Here is a 14,954-nt window from a genome sequence, read left to right on the forward strand (position 1 = left end):
TCATGGAGTCAGTGCTTGATGCACAGCTGGGTCCAATACCTCTACTGGGAGTGAGGTAGTGGTGATATGCTGGAAGCTGGAAAGGGCAAGGTGGTGGTGTACATTACATCAAAAGAGTTTATTAGAGTTCAGTTGTCTGTGCAACTAAAGGTACCCCATGTATAAGGCAGTAACCCTGTACAAAGTGCCTAGCATAGCCCAGAAGAACCTACCCTAGGGTAGGCCTCTCATGTGACCCTAGCTTGGCACCCACCAAGGAGGGAAATATGAAGGACGTGATGACCACCCAATCACCCTACCCTTACATGCCATAAGTACTTGCTTTGTAAAATGCATTTGCACAGAGAAGCCTGGGTCCTTCTTCTAGGGTCCCCCACTGGCACTCCTGACTCCTTCGTCCCTTTTGTTTGAGCTTGATCCCGACCTGTTATGTGTCCATCTATTGACACACACAGCACAGCTTGGCCTAACCCCACCGCTCCCTTCCCAGTAGATTTGATTGACAGCAGAAGAAAGCAAATGACTACCACTACTGGCTCAATGTCCATTAAAGAGACAAAGTGCAGAAATGCTCAAGCACAAGGTTGGACTGCGATTGGTTTCAGGGGAATATATTTGGGGGGGGGGGGGGGGATGAGCACAGAAGTTTTTTTTACCTTAATGCAGAGAATGCATTGAGGTGAAAAATGATTTTGCCTTCACAACCACTTAAGTCTGACAGCTAAAGAAGAAATCCAGGTTTTTACATAAATTACATTGATCCAGCTTGGACCAATGTAACTGTGCATATGTTATGCCTCTGCGATCCCTTCAAAACACAGGTGTCAAGCACAAGGCCCGTGGGCCGAATCCGGCCCTCCAGGCCATTTCATGTGGCCCTCGCACCTCTCCTGCAGCTGCAGGAGAGCTCCAGCCCTCCTCTGGTCCTTCTCCAGACCCTTATTTTCTGCTTTCAAGCACTGTATGCAGCTTCTTCCCAGCAGCAGCATAAGGTAAGGGGGGTGCACTGTGATATAAGGGAGAGTGGGGGACTCAACTTCTGATGGTGGGGTGGCTCTTGACATCTAATGTAAGGGGACGGGGTTGCGCTGGACATCTAATCTTACAGATACAACTGGCCCTTTTAAGGACAATCATAATGCTGATGCGGCCCACAATGAAATTGAGTTTGACACCCCTGCTCTAGAAGATGAAAAATCACTGTAGTAAATACTGCTACTACAGTGTTCTTCACTAGATTATGGGTCCTGTGCTGAGCAGCTGTCCTGCTGCATTCTGATCAGACATTTGGTCCTTTGGTGTTCATACAGGCACCATTCAGAGAATGTGACAACATGAACTAACAGAAAAGTGTGAAGCATACATTTTGGAGTGCTGGTTACCTTTGTATTACTAATAATTGGGTTTGTTTTTAGCTTATTGACCTATTGCTTTGTAATTGCCTTTGAATCCCTCTATCCCCCTCTTGCACACAATCTTGCACACTAAAAATGCCTAATGTGGCTGTTGAAAAAAAAAAGGTGTAAAGTAGGATGGTTGACCTAAGATCATATATGTTTTGTCTCCTATTTCTAGCTAATCAGTATTTTATCGCACAAACATGTGGCAAATGGGGCAGTTGTTTAAACAGCACTTAAAAAACTAAGCAGAAGTCAGAAATGTGTCAGAAAACAGACCTAAAAACCCCCTAAAGTCCTAAAGAAATAGATATTGATTAAGAAAAAGGATCTCCTTCGTCTCTTCCTCTGCAAACCGTTATCAGGTAGCACTGTTCTCCGCTATATCTACTATAAAACACCTCCCTCTATGTTATGGAGAGGGGGCGGTGCTATATAGTTCTCCCACACACACTCCCTTCTTGGGTGTCAACACTGTTCCTCCTAGATACAGCACCCTGGAACAGGATGTGTGTTTCTGGCAAGATCACCAGATAAAATAAATAAATAATAATAATAAAAAAGGTAAAATTAACGCAGTCATCACATCAAAAGAAAGGCAGGCTGCAATACATTCTATTTTTGTTCTAGGGTTTAGATCTGCTTCAAGGTAAATTAAATATGGTATTGGGAAACCCCAAACTGAGATGTCTTGTATATTAGTGTTCTAAGGATGCGTTCATCTAAATATACAGCTTAAGCAAACCAATTCTCTGACATACCAGATCAAATTGATGCCTGGGTGCAAAAAATGCCAATTTTTTCTTGTCTAGAAAAAAACTTAACCATTTGACTGCTGCCTATAAAGGCATACATTTTAAACACAAACGTTGTTATATTATTTTCAGCCGTAGCTGGCTTGGCTACCAAAAGGCTATAGCAACCTTCCTTTCCTAAAACTGAAGAGCCTACCATCCTGGATGCCTGCCACAAAGGAACTACAGGAACCATCAATCCCAGGCTGGAAACCATCCTCTCCTGCATCTGCGCTGCACCCTCTAAAGAGATCTTCCTACAGGACAACCTACACTACGGAATCCCTTGTTGTCTACATTGAAGCCCTGCAAACGGATACGTAGCAATTGTGTCACTTGTAGTTCTATAGAAACATCTGCTGCATACTTACCACCTAAAACAATTGCTGATATCTATTATGACTTGTGGCTATTAACATACTTCTTGGGACTGACTGGTGTGTCTTTAGCTGTCGCTGCAGAGTATCTTAAAGGGACATACACTCTCAAAATACCTGTGCTATAGATGCCCTTTATATGCAATTACTAGTTGCTATCGCCAACATTTACTCTCAAATTACCTCAGCTATATTTGCCTCTCAAATGCAACTATTATTACCTGATCTATGGTTGCCACTCTTATGCAATTATTGGTTGTCGCTACAACTCCTATTTACTACGTGTACTCTCAACGGACTTGAGCTATATTGCCTCCTAGATGCAACTATTAGTTGTCGCTACAACTCCTATTTACCATGTGTACTCTCATAAAGTACCTGAGCTATATTGCCTCCTAGATGCAATTATTAGTTGTCGCTACAACGCCTATTTACTACGTGCTGACATAAGTGCTACTTGTTTATGGAGAAAAAGAGGGGGAGGGTGGGAACAGGGAAGTAGTTGCTGGGACTAAGCCTGCCCACCCAGTTGAATGAAGGGACTATCTCGGTACTGATAGAACACAATAAACATAATTGTATTTAAAAGATTTATTAAAAATTTAAAATTTAAAATTATAGTATGTACTAAAGATTTTAATGCACAACTGTACGCTAGTGATTATCAGTATTACATAGCGTCGTGCATTAGGCGACTAAGGGAGAAGGTATGAAATACGCCAACCCTTAGCATAGGAAGGTTTAGGCGAACATGTTCCGCAACTTAGGGCATAGGCCCATAAACAAGTGGCATGAAAAAGGTGTGAGTATGGCCTCAAATAAAATTAATAATAAGGCATAAAAACGTACCATCATGCCGGTTTGAAATGGAGAAAAAGGGGGGGAGGGTGGGAACAGGGAAGTAGTTGCTGGGACTAAGCCTGCCCACCCAGTTGAATGAAGGGACTATCTCGGTAGTGATAGAACACAATAAACATAATTGTATTAAAAATATTTATTACAAATAAAAATGCAAAAACAAGCAAATGTACACATCAACGATGTGTCCAAGTTTCGACTAGTTTCGCGGATTACCGCTTCATCAGGAAAAACCCATCTTCAAAATTGAATGATACAATAAGAACATGTAATATGATTCAGTAATAGGGTATGTAAAACATAAGAACAGTAAGCTTACCCGAATGAGCAAATTGCTAAGGCGCAGAGCCGGGCGGACCCATTGGTTCCCCCCGCGGCAGACAAGGGGGTGTTTTGGTCGTGGAACTGTAAAAATAGACATGTATAAACCCCATGAGACCCATACCATGGCAGGGGGGGGGAGGAAGGAAGGAAAAAGAAGGGAGGGGGGTTTGGGAAGGAGAGGGAGGGAGGGGGGGGAGGAAAAGGAGGGGAGGGGGGAAAGGGGAAGGAGGGGAGGGGGTTGAGAAAGAGAAGGGGAGTGGGCCACCTAATGAAGAAATGACGAGAAAGGAGGAGAACCAAATGAGAGGAATACATACAAACCAAAGAGAGGAGGGATGAAGAGGGATTTTGCTCATTCGGGTAAGCTTACTGTTCTTATGTTTTACATACCCTATTGCTGAATCATATTACATGTTCTTATTGTATCATTCAATTTTGTAGATTGTTTTTTCCTGATGAAGCGGTAATCCGCGAAACTAGTCGAAACTTGGACCAATCGATGTGTACATTTGCTTGTTTTTGCATTTTTATTTTTAATAAATCTTTTTAATACAATTATGTTTATTGTGTTCTATCAGTACCGAGATAGTCCCTTCATTCAACTGGGTGGGCAGGCTTAGTCCCAGCAACTACTTCCTTGTTCCCACCCTCCCCCCCTTTTTCTCCATTTCAAACTGGGATGATGGTATGTTTTTATGCCTTATTATTAATTTTATTTGAGGCCATACTCACACTTTTTTCATGCTACTTGTTTATGGGCCTATACCCTAAGTTGCGGAACATGTTCGCCTAAACCTTCCTATGCGAAGGGTTGACGTATTTCATACCTTCTCCCTTAGTCGCCTAATGCACGACGCTATGTAATACTGATAATCACTGGCGTACAGTTGTGCATTAAAATCTTTAGTACATACTATAATTTTAAACGCTAAGCTCTGGTCGCATGTTGTAATGCGTCCAAGCTCAGTAGCTCAACGCCTATCTTTATGTGAGAGAGAGATGATGTAGAGAACCCCAAAACTCCTGTTTGTGTGGAGTAACACCTGGTGCTTAATACTGAATTCTCACATAAGGAAGAGCATTGAAATCCTTGCATCCGCAGTTGTGGTTTACTCCCGTTCCCTAGAGCTGTTACAAGGGGATATTGTCCAATGAGGACACTATTTCTGATGACCTGGGGGTCCCCAAGGGATTCCGTAAATTGCAGGAATTACCTCTCACTTCCTTTTTTGGCTATGAGACAGGAAGTGAATGGAAATCTCCCCAATGGGACACAGATGGCAAATAATAAACTGACAGAGGTTATGTCCCTCCCTTACTCTATCCAAAATGCAAAACAAAGTATATAGTTCTGTGAACTGCATGCAATTGGTAAAGTAATAATATATTAATATATAATACAAGAAGCATAGAAGATTATGTATCTCTCTTTTACAGGTTTATCTGAAATAATTCATACAACTGATGAACTTTAAAGGTGCAATAAACATAAAACACAAGTTAGTGTAGAAATCTAATCATAACTTTTACAAATCAATGTTTTTTTTTAAGCTTGTTGAAATGAAGATATTTGACATAAAACTGTACAATGGGAGTTTTTTTTTTTTTACTTACACACAACAGACTTCCTTTTAAGAATAAGAAATAATTTTTAAGAAAATCATACTAAAGGACATAGGCTGGTAATACAGAAAATTAGCTATCGGCTGGCCAAAGACAAAAACAATTGTACATGGTTCTTTATTGTATCTTTATTATATCTGATTCTTTTTTCCTATAAGTGACATATAAAAACTATATTTTTTTTCTTTAAGAAACAGAATGTGTAAATAGCAATAACCACTAACAAATAATCTCTAGTTTATCTGACAGCAGTGAACAGAAATGTGATTGGCTGATGTGTACACTTCATCTTTGTTCTGCCCTACTAAAAATATTTTCTGAATCAACACTTGATTTGAATAACACGACTTGCGTTTAATGTTCAGCAGCCTTTCAATCTCCAGAAGTAGGTTGTTTCTCTTAAAGCAACTGACAAAGGATTGGGCAGCTTCCATCAGTTCTCCTTACTGTAAACAAATCTTGAGCAGCATCTGCCAAGGGTGTCATAGGCTTCTGTCCAGTGTCCTGAATGAGTACAACATTTACATAGCCAGACAAGGGCAAAGTCAAATTACATTTTCGTTTGTGACTGAGGTCCATCTCCAATTTCATAACCTAAAGCTTCTTTTTCCTTCTCCTTCTTTTTTTTCCCATCAGAATCAAACTGGGCTTCGATTTCTGCAGGATCAACATATGTGTAGAAATAGGCCATAACAGCAAAGATGATGCATACTGCCACTAACAGAGCAGCAAAGAGTACATACTCTGCCCACTGTAAAAACAACCAGAAAAAAATGAGTTAAGAAAGAGTTGAATATATCATAAACATAAAAAAAAACAGTGCCTTGAAAAATTATTCATACCCCTTGAAATTCTCCACGTTTTGTCATGTAACAACCAAAAACGTAAATGTATTTTATTGGGATTTTATGTGATAGACCAACACAAAGTGCCACATAATTGTGAAGTGGAAGGAAAATAATAAATGGGTTTCAAAAGTTTTTACAAACAAAATCTGAAAAGTGTGGCGTGCATTTGTATTCGGCCCACCTTACTCTGATACCCCTATCTAAAATCCAGTGGAACCAATTGCCTTCAGAAGGCACGTAATTAGTAATTAGTAAATAGAGTCCACCTGTGTGTAATTTAATCTCAATATAAATACAGCTGTTCTGTGAAGCCCTTAGAGGTTGTTAGAGAACCTTAGTGAACAAACAGCATCATGAAGGCCAAGGAACACACCAGACAGGTCAGGAATAAAGTTGTGGAGAAGTTTAAAATAGGATTAGGTTATAAAAAAATATCCCAAGCTTTGAACATCTCATAAAGCACTGTTCAATCCATCATCCAAAAATGTAAAGAGTATGGCACAACTGCAAACCTACCAAGACATGACCATCCTCCTAAACTGACAGGCTGGGCAAGGAGAGCATTAATCAGAGAAGCAGCCAAGACGCCCATGGTAACTCTGGAGGAGCTGCAGAGATCCACAGCTCAACTATTAGTCGTGCGCTCCACAATTCTGGCCTTAATGAAAGAGTGGCAAGAGGAAAGCCAGTGTTTAAAGAAAGCCATAAGAAGTCCCATCTGTTAGAGTCTTCAAAAGACTTGAGACTAGGGCGGAGGTTCACCTTCCAACACCCTAAACATACAACCAGAGCTACAATGGAATGGTTTAGATCAGGGATATGCAATTAGCGGACCTTCAGCTGTTGCAGAACTACAAATCCCATGAGGCATAGCAAGACTCTGACAGCCACAAGCATGACGGGACTTGTAGTTTTGCAACAGCTGGAAGTCCGCTAATTGCATATCACCGGTTTAGATCAAAGCATATTCATGTGTTGGAATGGACCAAAGTCCAGACCTAAATCCAATTGAGAATCTGTGGCAAGATTTGAAAATTGCTGTTCACAGATGCTCTCCATCCAATCTGACAGAGCTTGAGCTATTTTGCAAAGGACAATGGGCAGAAATTTCACTCTCTAGATGTGTAAAGCTGATAGAGATATACCCCAAAAGACTTGCAGCTTTAATTGCAACGAAAAGTGGTTCTACAATGTATGGAAAACCATTTATCATTTTCCTTCCACTTCACAATTATGTGCCACTTTGTGTTGGTCTATCACATAAAATTCCAATAAAATACATTTACGTTTTTGGTTCTAACATGGCAAAATGTGGAAAATTTCGAGGGATATAAATACTTTTTCAAGGCACTAAACATACCAGTGATTTATACTACAGTGTGACCCAAGTTTTTTTATTTTTAAAGATGGAACATTTTTAGGCTGCATATTACAGGGATTTTTTAAGTTATAGTGCATGTAAACCCTAACAACAAACTTATGCATGTTCATTAAATTATAAATGTAATAAATCTGCTCCATTTTAAACTGTTAAAGTGGTTGTAACCCTGGAAAAAAAACATGCTACAGACATACAGTAGGGATCGAAAGTTTGGGCACCACAGGTAGAAATTTGTATTAATGTGCATAACGAAGCCAAGGAAAGATGTAAAAATCTCCACAAGGCATCAAAATACATATTAGACATTCTTATAATATGTCAAAAAAAGTTAGATTTTATTTCCATCATTTACACTTTCAAAATTACAAAAAACAAAAAAAAGGCATCTGCAAAAGTTTGGGCACCCTGCAGAGTTAATATCTTGTACTGCCCCCTTTGGCAAGTATCACAGCTTGTAAACACTTTTTATAGCCAGCCAAGAGTCTTTCAATTCTTGTTTGAGGTATCTTTGCCCATTCTTCCTTACAAAAGTCTTCCAGTTCTTTGAGATTTCTGGGCTGTCTGTCACGCACTGCTCTTTTAAGGTCTATCCATAGATTTTCAATTATGTTGAGGTCAGGAGATTGTGAAGGCCATGGCAAAACCTTCAGTTTACGCCTCTTGATGTAATCCCCCGTGGATTTTGAGGTGTGTTTAGGATCATTATCCATTTGTAGAAGCCATCCTCTCTTTAACTTCAGCTTTTTCACAGATGGCATCAGGTTACCATCCAAAATTTGCTGAAATTTTATTGAATCCATTTTTCCTTCTACTCGTGAAATGTTTCCTGTGCCACTGGCTGCAATACAAACCCAAAGCATGATTGATCCACCCCCATGCTTAACAGTTTGACAGAGGTTCTTTTCATTAAATCCTGTGCCCTTTCTTCTCCAAACGTACCTTTGCTCATTCCGGCCAAAAAGTTCTATTTTAACCTCATCTGTCCACAGAACTTGTTTCCAAAATGCACCAGGCTTGTCTATATGTTCATTTGCAAAGTTCAAACGCTGATTTTTGTGGTGAGGACATAGAAGAGGTTTTCTTCTGATTACTCTTCCATGAAGACCATATTTGTACAAGTATCTCTTTATAGTGGAATAGTGTACCACAACTCCAGTGTCTGCCAGATCTTTCTGGAGGGATCGTGCAGTCAAATGTGGGTTTTGAATTGCTTTTCTCACAATCCTGCAAGCTGTTCTGTCTGATATTTTTCTTGGTCTTCCAGATCTTGTTTTAACTTCCACAGTTCCTGATGACTGCCATTTCTTAATTACATTCCGAACAGAGGATATTGACATCTGAAAATGCTTTGCTATCTTCTTATAGCCTTCTCCAGCTTTGTGAGCATCAACTATTTTCAGTTTCAGTTTTCTAGACAACTGCTTAGAAGAACCCATGGTGCTGATTGTTGAGGCAGGGTCAGATGAGTCTGGGCATTTAAAACCTTTGAGATTGACATCACCTGGTCTTCCCAGACGATGATTGAGAACAATCCATGACACTGGCAGGTCTCAGCTTTGCAAAGGGGGCAGTGCATGCTATAAATTCTGCAGGGTGCCCAAACTTTTGCAGACGCCATTTTTTTGTTTTCTGTAATATTGAAAGTGTAAATGATGGAAATAAAATTTAACTTTTTTTGACATATTATAAGAATGTCTAATCTGTAATTTGATGCCTTTTGGAGATTTTTCTTTCCTTGGCTTCGTTATGCACATTAATACAAATTTTTACCTAGGGTGCCCAAACTTTCGATCCCCACTGTATAGCACAGTGCTTTTGCCATCTCAACTGTCCCTTTCTATGTTGTACATTACCTGGCTCATCCTGCCTGGTCCTGTCTACCCCTCTGTAAACTGACCACGTTTGTTATGACTGCTGAAATCTGATAGCGTGGTCAGCTTACGCGCCTCTGTCGTTCAGAGAGCTATCTCCTTAGCGTCTCTGCATCGTTCTTCTCCTCTCCTCCCTGTGTAATTATATTACCTGCAGCTGCTCCAGTGCTTGTAAAGTAAAGAAACATGTACTGTATTAATTATTTTGATCCTCTCTGTTTTATGTCCCTGTTCGGTACAGTGCAGGGCTGGACTGGGACAAAAATTTGGCCCTGGACTTCATCCAGACTGGCCCACTTTAAAAGGTCTCTCCCACAGCGGCCGGACAACTCCCGCACCCCCCGACCACCCAAGCCCCCTCTCCCTCTTCACTAGCCACTAGCCGTTTTACTTTATTAGAGTAAAACGGCTGGTACTGGTACTCTTATAGGCAGTACCAGTGGGGAAGCTAGACATTATTTCACCCGGGGCAAAGAATCAGTTTGGTGCCCCCCCCTTATGGGACAAAATTAGGCAGAAGTGAGAAACTCTCAGGCCATTTGAGTCAGCTGTCTGTCCCCTCCCCCATGCTCCTCTGTCATCCCCCCTGCTCCTCCCCCTGCTTCTTTGTTCCCCCCCAGTTGAGCGCTGTGGGCAGGGTGATGAGGTGAGCGTTGCGGGAAGGGAGAGACAGAGGAGCGGAGGGGGGCGGCGGTCCGCTGTCACTGAAGCCGGCCTACTGAGCCATCGTCCCACCGGGAAACTCCCTGTAGTCCCAATAGCCAGTCCATCCCTGGTACAGTGTGTGTTTTTCCAAAATTATAATGCTAAATACCTTCTTTTCAGAGAACCCTGTTGTGCAGACACGTGACCTCCCTCTGCTAGCTTGCATTCATCAGAGGGACATCTCAGCCCCTCCCACTGTACTCACTTATTCGGGAAGGGAAGTAGAGGGAGGTCACATGACAGGACAGCATGGCTCTGCAAAGAAGGTATTTAGCATTATAATTTTAAGAAAAACACACACACACTGTACTGATCAGGGACTTAAAACAGAGAGAGCCAAATAATTAATTAATACATGTGACTTTGCAACCACTTTAATTATACAATTGAAAGTGTTTTGTTATATATGTTTGATTAGTGCAAAAATAACCGCTTAAAGGGGTTGTAAAGGAACCATTTTTTTCCCTAAATAGCTTCCTTTACCTTAGTGCAGTCCTCCTTCACTTACCTCATCCTTCAATTTTGCTTTTAAATGTCCTTATTTCTTCTGAGAAATGCTCACTTCCTGTTCTTCTGTCGTAATGCGAGGCTTTCTTCCTGGTGTGGAGAAAGCCTCTTGAGGGGGGAGGGGGCGAGCAGGATGCCCACTAACACACAGCTCCTTTCTCTATTTGCAAAGTAGATAGTGTCCTGACTTGCCTGCTTGCCCCCTCCCCCCTCAAGAGGCTTTCTCCACGCCAGGAAGAAAGCCTTGCATTACGGTGTTGAGTTACAGACAGAAGACCAGGAACTGAGCATTTCTCAGAAGAAATAAGGACATTTAAAAGCAAAATTGAAGGATTAGGTAAGTGAAGGAGGACTGCACTAAGGTAAAGAAAGCTATTTAGGGGAAAAAAAATAAATCCTTTACAACCCCCTTAATTTTGCTAGAATGTTAGCTGACAACATCCGGTGCTCTCTGCTGCACTGTTATCAGTTAGTATTGTTCTTATTTCTCTCATTTAGCTACAGAACACTCCCCCCTAATTTTACAGAGATGAGAAGGGAGATGCTTTCTGTAGTCTGGAGGAAAGAAGGGAAAGGGGGGACATGGTTGTAACCAGGGGTCAAGTCCTGGGGAAAAAAGTGTGGGAACTCCCACCCAAGATCCACTCCCCCACCAAAAAATAAAATTATACACTCATATGCATAATTACTAAACCGCATGTTTTTTAAAGCAAGTTCTTTCTAAATCCCGCAATAATTCGCGGCAGACCTCCGCAATGTCTCCTGGGAACAATGACAAAAGCTCCCAGGAGACATTGCGGCATCCAGGAAGTGACGGAATACCCGCACACTACCCAATGAATCCATATACAGGAAGCGGCCAGTAACATAAAGGATTACTAAGGTTTGCCTACCCCTGACAGTGACTTGAGCTGGGCATCGCCGCTTGGTGAAGGATTGGCTTGGGCGGCTCGGCTGCTCTCGGCTGCTCTAGTCCTGCAAAGGGAACTGCGTTCCTGCTGTGAAAAAAGTGCAGGAACTCCGTTCCCACGCGTTCCCGCAGGACTAGAGCCCTGGTTGTAACCTTTTAATTACATCAAGGAGGTGAATAAGGCTCATAAGGGCACAATTTTCAATATGAAGGTAAGATCAAAAACACAGGGACATGAGCTCAAACTAGCAGGAAGAAAGCTCAAAACTAATCTTAGAAAGTATTGTTTTACTAAAAGAACAGTTGATGCTTAGAATAGACTTCCAGCAGAGGTAGTGAGTCAACAGTAAACGGACTTAGATCTATACTTATACTATAGACAAAAAGTTAAAACAAATGTATAAATATAAAAAGACTAGATGGACCTCTTGGTCCTTTTTCTACCATCACTCTTCTGTGTTTCTGTTCATAACACTTCCTCTCCTAAGGTGCTTTTCTATAGTCGCAGTACCATGAATGAATATAATGACCACCATAAAGCCCTGTACACACGATCGGTCCATCCGATGAAAACGGTCTGATGGACCGTTTTCATCGGTTAACAGATGAAGATGACTGATGGTAAGTCGTGCCAACACACCATCGGTTAAAAAAACGATTGTGTCAGAATGCGGTGACGTAAAACACAATGACGTACTGAAAAAAACAAAGTTCAATGCTTCCAAGCATGTGTTGACTTGATTCTGAGCATGCGTGGACTTTTAACCGATGGACGTGCCTACAAACGATTGTTTTTTTTATATCAGTTAGGTATCCATCGGTTAAATTTAAAACAAGATTGCTTTGTTTTAACCTATGGATAAATAACCGATGGGGGGCCACACACGATCGGTTTGGACCGATGAAAACGGTCCATCAGACCGTTCTCATCGGTTTAACCGATCGTGTGTACGCGGCCTAAGACAGGAAGTGTGCTACTGGCAGGATCACTAGGTGAAAATAAAGGCAAAAAATCCTTAAAAAAGTAAAATGAATGCAGCCACCACATCTAAGGACTGGTAAGATGCAATATATGACATTTTATGTTCTTGGACTTGGATACCTTTTATTGATGCAAAACTCTACCATTTCAATGAAACTGACATTGAATTCTCCCTTGAGAAGAGATAATCAGGAGTCAAAATTAGATATATTCATAGCTGAAACCTGCTAACATAAATGTATCATCTCACTGTGTCCATGCTAATGGTACTACAGATGTTGGAATACAATTACCCCCTTGCATTGGAGTTTGGTGACTGAGCTGTATCATAAACATCAATAGCTGTCTACATGGAAGAATAGATAAAGAAAAATAGGAAGATCTTTGATTTGCCTTTCTACAGATTTAGCTCTGATTATTGTTTGTGGATCGAAAAAAAAACTGCTTTTTAAGTATCTTCACTATCTGAACTAAAATCTACAGTGGGAAAAAAAGATAGAATATTAATTATCCAGTACATTTTGTGGTTAAATAAAATATATAATAAATGCAAATGGATTTCTTACTTGTTCACCGAGACCTGCAGCTCCAGCCACAATAAGGACAATAATATTACCAACAGCCACTGTTAGTAGCCATCCTGCCTGGAGCACAGATTTCATGTTGGATGGAGCCTGCCCGGAAAAGAGAAAATGATCAGAAACCTTTCCATGGCACCCTGAAAGCCCAGTCAACGTGCCAGTAATCAGGGAATTGGTTGTGAGCTGTATATTGTATGTAAGTAATAACTACTTTTGTTTGTTGGAGATAGTTCTACTGTTCTATTTTAATTCAGTGGATAAAACAAAGTGCTGTGTTATAGTTACTTGTAGACAGAGCTTTTTTTCTCAGAAAATAGGTGCAGGAACTCAACCACGACCCCGTTCAGATTTCACAAACAGTAGAAGGGTCTTAAAGGGGCATTAAATACCAGGATTGCATTACATACAGAGTGCAGAGTTCAGGGGGATTACACACAGAGTGCAGCGCTGTCACTTATAAACACAGAAACCAGACTTCTGTGTTTACAAGTGATTGTGGTGAGCAGGCACCAAAAGGGTCTGAGCCAAAGGTGGTGGAACTGAGTTCCCCCAAGTTCCCCCTGAAAAAAAGCCCTGCTTGTAGACAAATATTTGTAGAGTGGCCCCCTCACTGGTGTGTTTTGTCATAGTTTACATTTAGAAACTGCAGGAAAAAAGGAAGGCCAACTTCATTAAATGAAACTGAATCCAAATGCAGATGCCTGCATTTAGCCTAAGACAGAGGGGTAACTAGAACCTTAAAGGCCCCGGGCAAAAAAACAAAAACACGAGGGGGCCCCCTAACCCCCAACCGGAACCCATCTTCCTGGGACCGGGGCCCTTCCCACTTATCCTCTGGCCCTTTTTCTCTACAACAGGACACCTTCACATGTTCTGCAGCAGGCCTCCTTCCTGCCGCCACTGGTGTCAGTAGTTTTTTTTTTATTATAATTTTTTGCCTTTTTTATTATTATTATTATTATTATTATTATTATTATTTACAATTTATGTTAGGAGCCCCATTTGGGAGCTTTGGTGAAATGTCAGGGGTTTAAACAGACCTTCATCTTTGGGACAGAGAAAGAAGATTGAGGACACAATCTCAATCTCCATCTCTGCAACCTCAGCTGCATAGAATGAATGGACAAGAACAGCTCTGCACAGAGCTTCTCATTCAGTCACAAACTTAAGTATAGTAAACACAATTTCAGTTATGAATGGACAGAGTCAGTAAATAGTACTGATTACTGACTCTGTACATTTAGAATACTAAGGGGCCAGTAAATGACATATTTAATGGTCCCTTGCCTCCATTTCCCTCCTGCAGCCACTGAATATCTGCAGGAGGGAGAGGAGAAGAAGCAAGCTTTCAGTAGCTGCAGGAGGAAAATGGAGGGGATTGGTTCCTCTATATGCCGCCTCTCTTATCAAGGTGTACAGGGGAGCCACATGGGTCCCACTAATATGGGCCACTATTCCTCTCATTGATAAAAGGAACCATTCCTTTCACTGACACCAACAGTGGTGAACTATTCGTCCCACTGACACCAACCCTAGGGTTCAGTTCTTTCCACGGACGCCAACAGTGGAGTACTTTTCCGCCCACTGACATCACCACTAGGGCATTGTTCCTCCAACTGACACTAACATTGCAGTACTGCTCCTTCCACTGACACCAACAGTGGAGCACTATTCCTTCCACTGACACCAACACTGGTGTACTAGTCCTTCCCTGACATCAATAGTGGGGTACTTCTCCTTCCACTAACACTAGTGATGGGGCTTTATTCCTTCCACTGATACAATGATGACCAAAG

At 41.3% G+C, this 14,954-nt stretch overlaps 1 protein-coding gene across 1 annotated transcript in view; it reads right to left on the bottom strand.

Moving 5' to 3' along the window:
• Nucleotides 1-5,173: 5,173 nt before the first annotated feature.
• SLC15A1 (solute carrier family 15 member 1) overlaps nucleotides 5,174-14,954 on the bottom strand; it is a 76,062-nt gene continuing 66,281 nt past the window's right edge. The window contains exons 22-23 of the mRNA XM_040336133.1: nucleotides 13,144-13,251; nucleotides 5,174-6,124 (exon numbers count right to left, since the gene is read on the bottom strand). Coding sequence (XP_040192067.1) covers nucleotides 5,924-6,124; nucleotides 13,144-13,251 — 309 coding nt within the window. The 3' untranslated portion in view covers nucleotides 5,174-5,923. The remainder of the gene's footprint in view (nucleotides 6,125-13,143; nucleotides 13,252-14,954) is intronic.

This window comes from Rana temporaria, chromosome 2 (assembly GCF_905171775.1).
Source record: "Rana temporaria chromosome 2, aRanTem1.1, whole genome shotgun sequence".
Taxonomy (NCBI): Eukaryota; Metazoa; Chordata; class Amphibia; order Anura; family Ranidae; genus Rana; species Rana temporaria.